General features: G+C 41.0%; 1 protein-coding gene across 1 annotated transcript in view; it reads right to left on the bottom strand.

The window, feature by feature from the left end:
* The window catches only part of ASTN1 (astrotactin 1), an 846340-nt gene that overhangs the window by 237541 nt on the left and 593570 nt on the right, over positions 1-15229 (bottom strand). Inside the window, exon 5 of the mRNA XM_077453189.1 lies at positions 814-921. Within this exon, the coding sequence (XP_077309315.1) occupies positions 814-921 (108 nt within the window). The remainder of the gene's footprint in view (positions 1-813; positions 922-15229) is intronic.

The raw sequence follows: 15229 nt of genomic DNA, 5'->3' as shown, positions 1-15229 counted from the left end.
TTGAGACAAATAGCAATCAGTCATCTCTACTGTTTTATCATTCGAGACGTTAGTGCCAAGGATGTTTTCCTAATCTCCCCACTTTATCCCCTACAGCAATACTCATGCATACATAATATGTTTAAATAAATAATTAAATATTAAATAATAATTAAATAATATAATTAATGTAATTGTAATAAACAATAACAAAGACCGATCACGGCTGCTCTGTTCTTCTGTCGTTTTTGCAGGCGGCCTGAGGTGGGTAGAGAGGGACTGCTGGGTCTCTCTCATAGCTATGATTTCTGCCTAGTGCTAATGTCATTACTACTTGTACAAGATAAGATCATAGTTTGAAAAGGCATATGGTGCACACAAAATGCATTTATATCAAAAGTGGACATTGAGGAATAGATTTATATTTCAATGTTTCTCTTTATTGGAATTTTATATGGAGGAATATATTTCAAATAAAGTTCTTGTCCTTGGAGTTCAGCTTTAACAGCAGTATGGAAGAAGATTTCAGATTTCAGCTCGCAGGATGTTACACTGCCTATCCAAATGTTTTCAAGCCTCCAGGGCAAGGAGAAAGCTTTTACACAGTAATAATGAGGAGGAGTGAAAAGACTTGAACATACAGGGCCTCAAAGTCAAATGGCCTTACTAGAATCCAAAGTGTGGTGCCCTGTTCAACGGCAATGGTCACACATTACTAAAATCAGCTAACAAAGAAGCCAGTGCAAGCCTTTTAACATTCATGCACCTAAATATCAATCATGGGTGAAATGACCATTTAAAACCTCTATTAAAAAATCGAATTTGAAAGCTAACCTCTACTACGTCTTCGGCTCCGAGAAGGGTCCGTATAGAAAGTCAGCTGAGTGTCACTATCCATCTCTCCTCCACATTCGCCTTCGGGGTTGAGGAAGGCCGAGCCTGCTGTAAGATATAATTCAATGTCTTTCGATAAGCAAAATTAAAATAGGGCATCTCGGGGAAGGAGGGTTGTGGGATCAATGCAATATAATCTGATGGAATATAAATAAACTCTCACAAACATATTCCACAACTCCAGGGGCCGACAAAAAATTGCAAGACGACATACTTTCAAAGCCTCCGGCACGCAAGAGATTAAAAGAAGTACAAAAGAATATGTCATGAAATCTCATGTAGCTGGTAGCATTTGTCTCTTCATTTTGTGTCTCCTATTGCATCTCTTTTCTAAATCGCTATCTGAAGCTGCTTTTCTCTTTTGCCCTTTGGCCTAGTAGATGACAGCCACTGGCTACCTGTTGAAATGTTACACATACTGATTCTTCTATTTAATTATATTCAATTCAAGGGCAACGGAAGGACAGCAGGCTACAACACTGACGATCGCAAAGCTGAATTGCTGCCTTGATGTTACAGTGAATTACCTATCCTGAATAGTATAAAACGTCTATTTCGTACATTATGTACTGTTATTGTTCTTGAGTAAAGGAACACATTGAAGGCCATTTATTAATATGCTATGCTGCTTCCTAAAGAAGAAAAATATTCAACAAAGCAAAGAACCGTTCATGCTCATTTTAATGAACATTCATGGACAGTAGAGATGTATTTGCTTTCTTAAGACCAAAATGAAAGCAATGAAAGGTAATGGCATTGCCTATAATAATAATTATGATTTTCCAGAAAAGAAAATGAAAGCTGACACCTTATTGCTTGCTATGGGCAGCAGCTCTTGTTTTTCCAAGTGTTCCTGTTTTTATAATTGAACCCTAAAATTGTACAAATCACTTTAAGGGCAGTAGCAAAAAACCAATGCAAAGGAAAAAAGCTTTTATTACCCAGGAAGACCACATGCCTGCTTCAATTTTCTAAATTACACAAGAACAATGTCAATCATATAGTATGATTGAATGCTACAGGGTGATAGTTGTTTGTTAAAACCAGAATCAATAAAAAAACGAAAAAAAAAAAACGCCCCCAATAAAGTATAAGCCACAGGAGTCAATATGAAGTTTCTTTAACATACACAAGGCAAATAATTCTGGATATTTATAGCTGTTCTTGGTTGCAAAAGCTGGTTGTTATTATAGTTCTAGAATGAAAATGTTATACATTTACCTAAAGTGATACTTTTTAATATTTAATACTGCCTAGTTTCACAGTCCGCACCACCAATTACCACTGTAATCAAGGAATAACCACCTCTAGAATCTTCTGATTCTAAAACGTGTATCCCTACCTAGCCACTGTTTTATTCAATTACATAAAATAGAGAGAAACATGGGGTTATTTACGAAAGGCAAATCCACTTTGCACTGCAAGTACACTTGAAAGTGCAGTCGCTCTAAATCTAAGGGGTAGATCTGAAATGAGTGGAAGCTCTGCTGATTTTATCATCCAATAATGTGCAAGCTAAAATGCTGTTTTTTATTTTCCTTGCAATTCCCCCGCGGATGTACAGAGAACTTTACTTTCAAGTGCACTTGCAGTGCAAAGTGGATTTTTCTTTAGTAAATAACCCCCACAGGGTTAAAATTGTGGGGTTGATTTACGAAAATGGGAGAGTGCAAAATGCAGCTCCAGGATTTTTTGGCAATGCTTAATTGAACAAGCTGAAGTTAGAAGCTGATTGGCTACAATGCACAGCTGCACCAGATTTTGCACTCTCCAGTTTTAGTACACTAACCTCTGTGAGTCCACTATACCCATAATGCTGTAGGCCAAACACTGGGTTCTAGGGCAAGCAGGTGATAGAGAATGGATTCTGATTCTGAGACTATGAGGAAGTCAATACCTCAGCCATCAAAGGCTCTAGGAAGCCACAAGGTCAGATGTAAGTAGAACTAATGCCTGCCATAAAAAAAAATTGCAGCTTCTTGTAATGGTGAGTCAACAATGTTACACTGCTCTTGAATTTAATGCAGAGCTGCCACTCTCTTGTAGATTGTGGGGTGTTGGCTATCAGATTGACACTGCCAATCTGGCACAAGGCCATAGTTTGTCAATTAGCACCTGGACACACCAAGTCTGAGTATGAGTAAGGCCCCTTTCACACGGGATGGATCCGTAATGATCCACCCCGTGATGATCCGCTTGCTCAGCGGGGATCACTCCATTTATCCCCACTGAGCCCGCGGATGACAGGGCGGTCCCTGCACACTGTGCAGGAACCACCATGTCAGATCTCCGCTCTCCTCTATGGGGGATCGGATGAACACAGACCATCTGTCCATGTTCATCTGATCCGCTCTGCAGACGGATAGAAAAATAGGATTTTCCTCCGTCTGCAGAATCGGACCATGGCGGAGACAGACGATATCAGGTGTCTGTGGATGTTCACCCGCAGACACCCGCTATCCCATAAGGATGCATGTATGTCCGTATTTCATCCGCAAACGGATTGATGAAATACAGACATACAGGCTGCATGTGTGAAAGGGGCCTAAGTGAAGCGGTATAAAATGTTAAAGTGGAACTCGATGCATATATCAGAAAAATAATGCTAACATACTTATTCATTCATTAAAATAAATAACTATGAAAATATACATTTAACTGGATTTGTTTTTCTTTAGTTAACTATCAGATGGGTGAGTCTCATTACCATCAGTTTGGAGGGGTTACCCAGGGTACATAGAGAATGCTGGTAGTGTATACTAGTAGCAAATGATAAATATGGAGCTTATAACTAATATCCGGATGTTAGGATACTTGCCAGGAGTTCCACTTAAACAACATAGCAAAAAATAAAAATAATATTATGCTCATGAGCATCAGAATGTTAGGATCAAATTGTCTCTCTTTCAGTTCTTGAGATCAAAGTGATCTTAAATATCCTTAGTCAAGTTAAAAGATACAAAAATATTTAGTTCTAACTCAGCAGATGTTTGGAGGAGTTAATATATACTAGTAAACAATTATAAATATGGATCATATAAGACCCCTTTCACACTGGGTCATTTTGCAGGCGCTTTTATGCTAAAAATAGCGCCTGCAAACCTGCCTGAAACAGCCGCTGCTGTCTCTCCAATGTGAAAGCCCTGAGGGCTTTCCCACTGGAATGGTGCGCTAACAGGACAGTAAAAAAAGTCCTGCTAGCAGCATTTTTGGAGCGGGGAAGGAGTGGTGTATACATCAATGGGATCAATTGAAATCAATGTAGCAGCGTGCTACACCGCCGCCAAAGCGCCTCTGCAAAGCGGCTTTGCAGTGGTTTTTAACGCTTTCTCGGCTGCTAAAACCACCCCGCTAGCGGCTGAATAGCGCCACAAATCCGAAGGTAAAGCGCCACTAAAAATAGTGGCGCTTTACCGCTGACGCACCTCCCGCCCCAGTGTGAAAGGGACCTAACTGATATCTTGATGTTAAGATACTTGCCAGGAGTTCCAATTAAACAACATAGCAAAAAATAAGAAAATACAAATTATATTATGCTCATGAGCATCAGAAAGTTACGATCAAATTCAATGTCTCTCTTTCAGTTCTTGAGATCAATGTGATCTTAAATATCCTTGATCAAGTTAAAATGTGCAAAAATATTTAGTTCTAACTCAGCAGATGTTTGTGCTATTTCCTCCAAAAATCCAGAACAAGAGAAATGCTGGCAAGGTGGAATTGGTTTTATATATAACAATTATTATTATTATTATTATTATTGTACAGGTTTTATATAGCGCCAACAGTTTGTGCAGCACTTAACAAAATAAAAGCAGACATTACAATTTGGTACAAGAGGAATCAGAGGGCCCTGCTCATTAGAGCTTACAATCTAAAAAGGAAGGGTCAATTGATACAAAAGGTAATAGCTGTGGGGGATGAGCTGATGGAGGAAGTAAAACAGTGTTAGTTAGAAGCAGGATAGGTTTCTTTAAAGAGAAGGGTTTTCAGGGATTGTCTAAAGATGGATAGATTAGGGGACAGTCAGACAGATTGGGGTAGGGAGTTCCAAAGGACGGGAGAAGCTCTGGAGAAATCCTGGAGGCGAGGATGGGAGGAGGTGACAAGGGAGCTAGAGAGCAGGAGGTCTTGAGAGGACCGAAGAGAGCAGCTTGGTTGGTATTTTTTGACTAGGTTAGTGATGGAGCTGGGGGCAGAGTTATGGATGGCTTTGTAAATTATTGTTAGTGCTTTGAATTTTATTTGTTGGGTTTAATGATTCGATTTTGTTTTACAAAGGCTCATAAAAGGAAACATTTCCCCAGGACCCCCTTTATACCTTCTAGCAGGACTGAAATGATGACCCGCCACTTAATATATTTGGGCATCTAAAATTGATGCAAAGAGGTGAAGTGGTTTAGTAAATGATTGACTAAGCAGAGGTTATACGATTACCCGAAGATGTAAAAGTTAAGCAAAAATTTGGCCAATAAGAAGCGCATTGCATTAATGGAGGCGCAGAATTATGCATGGAATATTGGCGGTGTGAGTGATTTAGTAATAGTTTGAGCTTAACAATGTTTTTTTTTCCAGCTGGACATGCCAGGATTTAATTAGATTTTTTAATATGTCCGATAATTTGCCAGAATATAAGGCAATACAAGAAATTAAACAATGAGAAGAATGGTGAATTAGGGGGTGGTCAAATGCTATAGAAAAATCTGCTATAAAGATGGCGGGAAAATGATTAATTCAGTTTTGGCTGGATTTAATTTGAGATAATTGGAAGACATCCAGGAAGAGATGGATTTAAGGCAATTTGCAATAAAATAAGGAGATATGATGCGAGTGGAAATATACATTAATGTATCATCAGCATATAGATGGTGATTTAAACCATAAGAGTTGATTAGTTTGCCTAAGGAGTATATGGAAAACAGAAGGGGGCCAAGGACAGAGACTTGATAGACTCAAAATGATAAATGCAAAGCAGAGGCACAGATATTGATATGAGACAGTACAAGATAGAAGGTAAAAGGAAAGATATTTTGTCAGTTGCACTGTGTAATCTATGGCCATCGCTGCCAATTAAAAACATATATGTGATATGTAAAATGTATATATGAGCAAAATAAAAGAAAACATTCTGTACATCTCTCCAGCATATGCACATGCCACTATGTTTTATACCCCTTTATAAATGATGGCATAATAGAAAAATACTAATTGGTACTGCCGGAAATCCATTCAGCGCTTAACTTTTTGTAATTAGCTGACAAACATTGTCACCTCTGTGTAATGGCATAGCTGGGGTAACAGGAGTGAATTTTTTGGGGCGCAAAATTATTAAGGTTTCAGGGTGTGAAGAGGAGATGAAATATTGGTCTGTGTGCACTCCTGTTCTGGTGCTGTCAGTGTCGTGCTCCCTCCTTTCTCTCCATCTTAGCCCTTGTACACACGGTCGGACATTCCGACAACAAAATCCATCGGATTTTGTCCGAAACTGGTGTTGCATACACACGGTCGGACAAAGTTGTCGGAAAATCCGATCGTTCGGAATGTGATGACGTTATTTCGTTACAACGGGACTACATTCAGGCTAGTAACCAATAGCTTTGGTCTAGGAATTTGATCTGAGCATGCGTGGCACTTTGTCCGATCGGAATTCTCTACAAACGATCTGACAAAGTCAGATCGGATCATATTGTCGGAAAATGTTATAGCTCAGCTCTAAAACGTTGTCGGTCGGATATTCATACGGAAACAGTCCGATGGAGCCCACACACGGTCGGATTAACTGACAACATGGTCTGATCTGACATTTTCCGTCGGAATGTCCGACCGTGTGTACAAGGGCTAAGACTGTGTGAGTGGGTCCAGCTGGTCAGCTCCAGTTGGAGCCACTGTACTAACCATCCAATGTTAGGACAGCGATCTCCCTCACTGAGCTATTGTGTTCTGACAGGACGGCCCGCCAGAACACTCCGGTCAGTGCTCTCTGCCATTGGCTGAGAGGGAGCTGGTCAGCCACTGGTTTTCCAACATTCTTGTTCAACAGAAGTTGGCCAAACGGCTGGCTTGTTGTACAAACGGGCTGCATGTCAGGCATTTTTTTTTTAACCGGCCAATGTCTCCTGACATTTAGCCCATTTGTACGGGGCCTTAGAGTGGGGAGAGTTGAGGAGAGTGAGGCACACTCCTGCTCAGTGTGTGGCAGTGTTCTGCTCAGTACAGTTGAGGGTGACTCTGATCTCCTTTCCTCTTTGATCACTGACAAACAGCATACTGTGCACTAGACCTCCTCCAGCTACCTGTGAGCCTGGGGGGGGGGGGGGGGTGTTATATTTAGTTAGGGTGCACAAAAAGTGGGTAGAGGGACTGGGGGTACACAATGGGGGGATGTATGGAATAGGGAAGCTCAATGAGGGGATGAAGGGAGTGGGGGTGTACAATGGGGGGAGAGCATAGTGTGGCCAATGCTTGCTTGGGAGGGTGCATAGAGTGGATGAGAATGCTGGGCGCACAGGGGAACCTAGACAAGACATATATTTTCCCGCTATGTACACTGAATCATATACAGTATAACATTATAGTATAATATATAGAAATATATATATATATATATATATATATATATATATATATATATATATAATACTTAACCTGGGTTTGCTGGCAGCCCACACTAAGCCACTGTGAACTATTATGTTATAGAGAAGAGGAGATGGGGAGGTTTTTTGTATTCCAATCACACTTTCTATCCTAAAGTGACAATTCTACTTAATAAATAAAGTACAGTGAGTGAGTGTTGTCAACCTACTATAGGAAGGATGTAACTGACAGGATCACCTTGTGAAAATAAAGAGAAAAAAGCCTGCAAAATGAACTGAGCAACCGCATCCAAGGTCTGATAGTCTGCAACATTATATTTTTTGTTATTGGGTTTACATGCACTTTAATACACTTTGTGTTGTCTAAAATACAAAATTAGGACCAGGGCCAATCAAATTTTTAATGGAAGGATAACACATTTTAATTGGACAATTTTGGGAATCAATAAGCAACATAATGAAAGAAATACAGGTTTTCCAGAGGAACATTATTTATCGGCTTTTGGTCTCTCGCTTGCAAAATTCAAAAAAACAGACCCTTGCAACATTCTTTTGAGTATTGTTTTTTGTTGCACATACTGTATACATTATTGATTTTAGAAAGGTTTGATAGGAGGTCTATTGGGACTAAAGCTAAGGCTGAACGGGTGGTCAAATCTCTTTCCCACTGAGAGATTTCAAGTTAAAGTTTAGGAAAAAATATTTTAAAAAATCAGCACAAGAGATGTTACATGGAATTCAGAGTGTCCTTTGTACTGGTGGCAGCTGTAATAGTGAAAATCCAAAGTCCCATGCCCTGCCCCCATACCTCACAGCTGTCATTTTATGGGGTTAATATCAGGGCCTGACCTGTAACTTATCAAATGCGCAGACTATGCCCGCCCTTTCTGCCCACTCCCCTCCTCCATTCATAGAAACTGTTATATACAGAGAAACCATTTTGACTTTACAACCATTTTAAGGATGTTGCAGATATGCTGTGATAGGCACTTTCTTCCAACAGAGAACAAGGAATAATCATCATCGCACATCTTCCGACCTGCTGGACAAACTCTGCATGCGATGAGAATGTTTCCAATGCTCAGAGGAGCTCATTACCGCATTAACCCCTACACGGGACAATTGTTTCTTGAATCTGTTTATGTTTATCAGACTCATTTATGGCCACCCCTGGGGTTTGTTCACACGTTAGTATTTTATGCATTTTAATGCATGCTCCCACCGCAGGTAAGCCACAGGACACTAGTTAAAAACAATTGAAGTCAATAGAGGTGTATGACATTTCTGGAGGAGAAACTGCAGGATTCAAATTTTTTCATTTTTGCTTGATGTGTTTCCACTGAAATCAACAGAGACGCAACAAAATGCATTTCAAATGCATCGCGCTAAGACACACGTCAACATGAGTCATGAGTAAGATTTGTTGTCAGCACATCAGTAAGCTTGTTTCAAAGTTCAAAGCTCTTCTTTGTTGCATGAACACATAGTCAGTTTTTTGGGCCTGTGCAGGTACCCTTCATCACGCATGTATCACATCAAGGGTCCCTGTATGGTCCCAAAACACTGTCATTCTATGTGGTCATGCAATAAAGAAGAACTTTTGGAAGAAAACAAAAGAAACAACAGCACAACCCCATGGTGCAACATTAAAAAAAATAAAAAATATTTTTTTAATTGAAAAATAGAAATTCACTCACAAAAGTACGCATGTGTAGGGCGTGGTATAAAGATCACTTGGGAGCCAGAAATGTCAGAGGGGCAGCCAGAGAACCACGAGCCCAGGCTACCAGCAGTGGATGAAGCATGCTGAAGGTGCAGGAAGACACTGTCACTGCGATCAGTGTTCAACTTTGGACTTGAATCCCCAACATCACTGTAGAAACGTGCGCTGTAGAGACTGGACCCTTTTTGAAGCCAGTTATATTAATTCCAAAGAAAACCTTTACACTGTCAAGCTTATCGGTGTTCTGACAACATGTCTTATTCATGTTATATACACTGTGACTAGCTGGAAGTCAGTGCAGCACTCCCTTGACCATATGGGTGATTCCAGTATGGTGTGTGAAACAAATAAACTCCATGTCAAGGTGTGTCGTAATGCATGTAAACCAAACGTGATGAGCATCAATGAATGTTGATGTCCATGTGCTTTGACATCCAACATAAAATGCAATGCAACACATGTTTAAAACACATGAAAATACACACATGCCGAAATGTGTTGACATGCAATTGAAGTGCCTCTATAAATTTCAATGCAAAACCCATCAGTTGGAAAATGCTTTTCAGTGCACAGTAGAGTAGATCTAAACCCAATTACTAGAATCTCATGTAAGCTTTATTCTGTTAATGTCTTTTTGAAAATAGTTTTTAATCTTCTTACATCTGCAGCTTAAATTAAAATAATACCTGGTGCTTGTACAGTGAGCAACTTCAGATGGTATTTTATGGAAAAAAAAGCCATGTGTTGTGGAACAAAGTGCTTTGGCAAACAAAATATTATCCAGTTAGGGTTTAGATTCACTTTAATGATATGCTATAGTGTGTACAATGTGTGTGCTACTGAAAGTTGCACTAGAAATTATTTAGTTAGAAATTCCCCAAAATGGCTCCTGCGTACTTTCTTTGTCACACTTGAACGTCTATATTTGTAATTTATATTGGGATCCCAACCACCCAGATATAAATATACTTCCCTTACCAGGCCAGTTGACAGAGGGAGCCTGGACATCCCAGACTGTTTTAAGTACTTTCTAGAAACACAACTTGTGACGGTTCGCTGGTGGTTACAGCCTGATGTTACCAACTCCTCTGTTGTGTGAGGCTGCAATTGTCAGATCCCTGGAAGCTCTACAATCCCTGGTGTTTAGAGGACCTAAGTGCCCTCATGCTCTTACTCCTCCCATGCATATCACCATCCAGGCTTGAAAAGTGGGTACAGCTCTGGAGTCTCTTCACCCTACCACGCAATCCCCCCATATCCCTCTATGGCTTAATCCCACTGTTCCGCTTAACCCAACTCTTCCCAAATCCAATCATCCTCTCACTCCTTCCATGCATATCACCATCCAACCTTGGAAAGTGGGGACAGCTCTGGAGTCACTTCCCCCTACCACTCTATCCCCCCCCCCCCCATACACCTCTATGACTTAATCCTACTCTTCCGCACATGAATACCATCCCCAACTGACAAGCGTGGGCTAAATAGAAAGTTAAAACATTGGAGGATATTGCAAGAAAATCTGATCTGTCCCTTTTCCATATTCTCAGATCTAAATTTACCTTAACTGCTTATTATCACTTTAGTAAATTTCAGGGCCAACCAATCTCTCTCTCATACTCTGAGCTGGAGGCTATTCTCAGTGTACCGAGCCTGGAAAAGCCCACCTCTGAACTATATAATTATTAATATATATAATTATTTATCAGTGACTGCCAGTCTCGAGTTATCCTCTCTAGTCTTCACCAGAAATGGTCTGTGGATATCCCTGGACTAGATGATGATGACTGGTTGGAGATTTGGGACTTTCCGTTTTCTTCTATAGTTTCAGCCAGAGACAAGATGATCCAATGTAAAATCCTACATAGAGCATACTACAGTGCCTTGAAAAAGTATTCACAACACTTGAAATTTTGCACTTTTTTTGTCATGTTTCAACCAAAAACGTAAATGTATTTTGTTAGGGTTTTATGTGATAGACCAACACAAAGTGGCACATAATTGTGAAGTGGAAGGAAAATGATAAATGGTTTTCATATTTTTTTACAAATAAATATGTGAAAAGTGTGGTGTGCATTTGTATTCAGCCCCCCTGAGTCAATACTTTGTAGAACCACCTTTCACTCCAACTACAGCTGCACGTCTTTTTGGGTATGTTTCTACCAGCTTTGCAGATCTAGAGAGTGAAATTTTTGCCATTCTTCTTTGCAAAATAGTTCAAGCTCTGTTAGATTGGATGGAGAGCATCTATGAACAGCAATTTTGAAGTCTTGCCACAGATTCTGAATTGTATTTAGGTGTAGATATTGACTGGACCATTCTAACACATGAATATGCTTCAATATAAACCTCTGCTATAAAGCTCTGGCTGTATATTTAGGGTTGTTGTCCTACTAGAAGGTGAACCACTGCCCCAGTCTCAAGTCTAACAGGTTTTCCTCTAAGATTGCCCTGTATTTGGCTCCATCCATCTTCCCATCAACTCTGACCAACTTCCCTGTCCCTGCTGAAGAAAAGCATCCTCACAATATGATGCTGCCACCACCATGTTTCACAATGGGGATGGTATGTTCATGGTGATGTGCAGTGTTAGTTTTCTGCCACATATAGCATTTTCCTTTAGGCCAAAAAGTTACATTTTAGTCTCTCCTGATCAGAGCACCTTATTCCACATGTTTGCTGTGTCCCCTATATGCCTTCTCGCAAATTGTAATTTGGACTTCGTATGGCTTTCCTTCAACAATGCCTTTCTTCTTGCCACTTTCCCATAAAGGCCAGATTTGTGGGTTGCACGACTAATAGTTGCACTGTGGACAGGATCTCCTACCTGAGCTGTGGATATCTTCAGCTCCTTCAGAGTTACAATGGGCCCCCTGGCTGCTTCTATAAAGAATGCTCTCCTATTAGTTTAGGTGGATGGCCATGTCTTGGTAGATTTGCAGTTGTGCCATACTCTTTCCATTTTCAGATGAGGGATTGAACAGTGCTCTGTGAGATTTTTAAAGCTTTAGATTTTTTTTATAACCTAACCCTGCTTTAAACTTCTCCAAAAATGTATCCCTGACCTGTCTGGTGTGTTACTTGGCCTTCATAATGCTGTTTATTCACTAAGGTTCTCTAACAAACCTCTGAGGGCTTCACAGACTGCTGTATTTATACAGAGATTAAATTACACATAAGTGGACTCTATTTACTAATTAAGTGACTTCTGAAGGCAGTGAGTTCCACTAGATTTTAATTAGGGGTATCAGAGTAAAGGGGCTGAATACAAATGCATGACACGTTTTTCACATATTTATTTGTAGGAAAAAAAAATGAAAACTATTTATTTTCCTTCAACAATTATATTCCACTTTGTGTTGGTCTATCACATAAAATCCTAATAATATACATTTATGTTTTTGGTTGTAACATGACAAAATGTGGAAAATTTCAAGGAGTATGAATACTTTTTCAAGGCACTATATACCCCGCAAGGCTCCATAAGATGGCCACCTCGCATTCTCCAAAATGTTGGCGCTGCCCGCACCTAACAGATGATTTTTTTCACTTCTTCTGGACCTGTCCAGCCATAGTACAATATTGCCAGGATATTGTGGAGGTGATTGGTCACACGACACAGTTAACTGTACCATGTGAACTGCAAAATTATCTACTTGGGATACTTAGGTTAGTGGAACAGCTGGCTGTTATGATGGCCAAGAGAACCATTGTTAGCCTCTTGCTATTTTATGCCCATAAAGCAATTACTATGTGCTGGAGGCAAACATTTCCTCCCACATTGTACTTCTGGATGCAGTTAATTAATGCTAGTCTACCCCTTTACCGAGTCACATATGCTAACAGAGGGTGCCCCGCAAATTCCATAAAATCTGGTTCCGCTGGCTGAAAGTTACTTCCACAGTCGCGTTGGTGACTGATGATGTACATAAGAGTCTAAGCTCCTGACACAGTGCTCTATTTTTGGGTAGCAATGCCTTGTTACTTTTAATTTACTCCTTTGTATGCTGTTCAAGCCTTAAAATATCTGAATAGGCTTCACTTTCCTCTATGGTGCTATGGCCCATAAAGTGTAAATGAGTGCCTTGTTTATACGGCTAAGTCTGTCTGAAGCTGAGCTCAGGCAGACAATTTTTTTTGCATGGAGATGCAGCGGTTGTATGGACACAACCACTGGTTCTAATGTGGTGGCTGTGCAGGGGTGGGTTAGTGGCTCTGAAATCACAATATCAGTGTTCAGAAATACTTTTCTTCCCCTGCACACCAGTCAAATTAAAATGAGCGGCTGTGTCTGTACAGCCACTGTGGCCTTCATAGCAAGCTTCTTGCTGTGGGGGCACTCGGCGGGAGGGAGGGAGGAGCACTGGCGAGGGACCCAAGAAGAGGGGGATGGGGCTGCTCAGTGCAAAACCCTTACACAGAGCAGTTAAATATGACATGTTTGTTATTTTTAAACAAAAAAAGGCTTTGCACAGGAGGAATGTGGAGGGTATGACAGTGGGCAGTATGTACAGGAGAGGAATGTGGAGGGTATGACAGAGGGCAGTATGTACAGGAGAGAAGTGTATGACAGTGGGTAGTATGTACAGGAGAGGAATGTGGAGGGTATGACAGTGGGCAGTATGTACAGGAGAGGGATGTGGAGGGTATGACAGAGGGCAGTATGTACAGGAGAGAAGTGTATGACAGTGGACACTATGTATAAGAGAGGAGTGTGGAGGGTATGACAGTGAGCAGGTGAGGAGTATGAAGGAATCTTGGAAGGAAAAATGTAAAGGTTTGTGGTAGGATGTTTACGGACTGCATAGTGGTTAAGCGGGCCATACATGGATTGAAATTTAGCCAATTAGGCAGAGACTAGCCATAGTCGATCTATGTATGGGCTAGCTGGCTATTAATCAAATTGAGTACAACTAGCCTGTCAGGTTTTTCCCAAAACAATCAGAGCTGCCAGCTATAGTTAGCAACACTGATCATTGTATTGTGTGGGTTGGGAAGGCTCCCCACTGGCAGAACACAGTAACACTGCTTAAGTGATTCCCCCATCCATAGGACAGCAGGTGAGAAGGTGTGTGGGGACAGGCTGAGGAGAGAGGTCTGTCAGCAGGGGGGTGTGAGGTGGTCATGGAGGCATATCAATCAGCAGGTGGGGGGAGTAACTGGGAGTGATATTTTTTGGAGTAGGGTCTGTCATCTGCAGGTTGGGAAATGGTCACCTGTGATATAAGTTGAAGGAAGGTGGCTAACATGGGAAGAGGCTGGGGGGTGACCTGGTTAATGGGAGTGTGAAATGGATGACGTGTTTCAAGTTTCTTTCACATTTGCAGTAATGCTTACTGCCCTCTGAACAGTGATCTATGGTGGATTGCTTTTCAACTTGTTTGTTTTTTACATTGCTGAATGGTAGTTTTACATTGTTGGACTATGCTGCTATTGCGAGCGAGTTCGGCTTGCAGTTGCAGAGTGGTCCCATGTAAATCAATAGGCAAGTTTGACAGGCGGTGTTGCCTATCAAACTTTGCAGGCTCCAAGCTGTCCATTAAGCTCAGTGCCTCTGACAAGAAGTGAGGAGAGGCACTGTGAGCTCATCCTCAGTCTGCTGCAAACAGAGCGGCTAGTATTTTAACTGGCCGCTCTGTATGTAGCTTATGACAGGTTTCAGAAGGAGCCCTGTATCTCTTGAACCATAGATGATAGGGGCCTAAAATGTTGACCAGTGGTGGGGTAGATCTTCAGATACTTTGGGGTCTCCGTGACCCCTGGTTGCAGAGCCACAACCCTCAAAGTCGATCATTGTATTGTGATTTCTTTTTTTGTATTGTTTTTGGCAAATGGGCCTATCTTAAAGCGTTAGTAAACCCGCTAATGTTTTTTTTTTTTTTTTACCACCTGCAAAGCAAAAGGCATAATGAGCTAGTATGCACCGCATATAGCTCATTATGAAATACTTACCTTAGAACGAGGCCCCGACATCTGGCCCGATCCACGCCGAGGGAGCTGACATGCTCCCTCGGCGTTTCTTCCGGGTATCGCGGCTCCGGCGCTG

Source organism: Lithobates pipiens, unplaced genomic scaffold, assembly GCF_037356315.1.
Source record: "Lithobates pipiens isolate NorthernLeopardFrog02 unplaced genomic scaffold, aLitPip1_a1.2 Scaffold_23, whole genome shotgun sequence".
In the NCBI taxonomy this organism is placed as follows: domain Eukaryota; kingdom Metazoa; phylum Chordata; class Amphibia; order Anura; family Ranidae; genus Lithobates; species Lithobates pipiens.
This window is presented reverse-complemented; position numbering and strand designations above follow the sequence as displayed.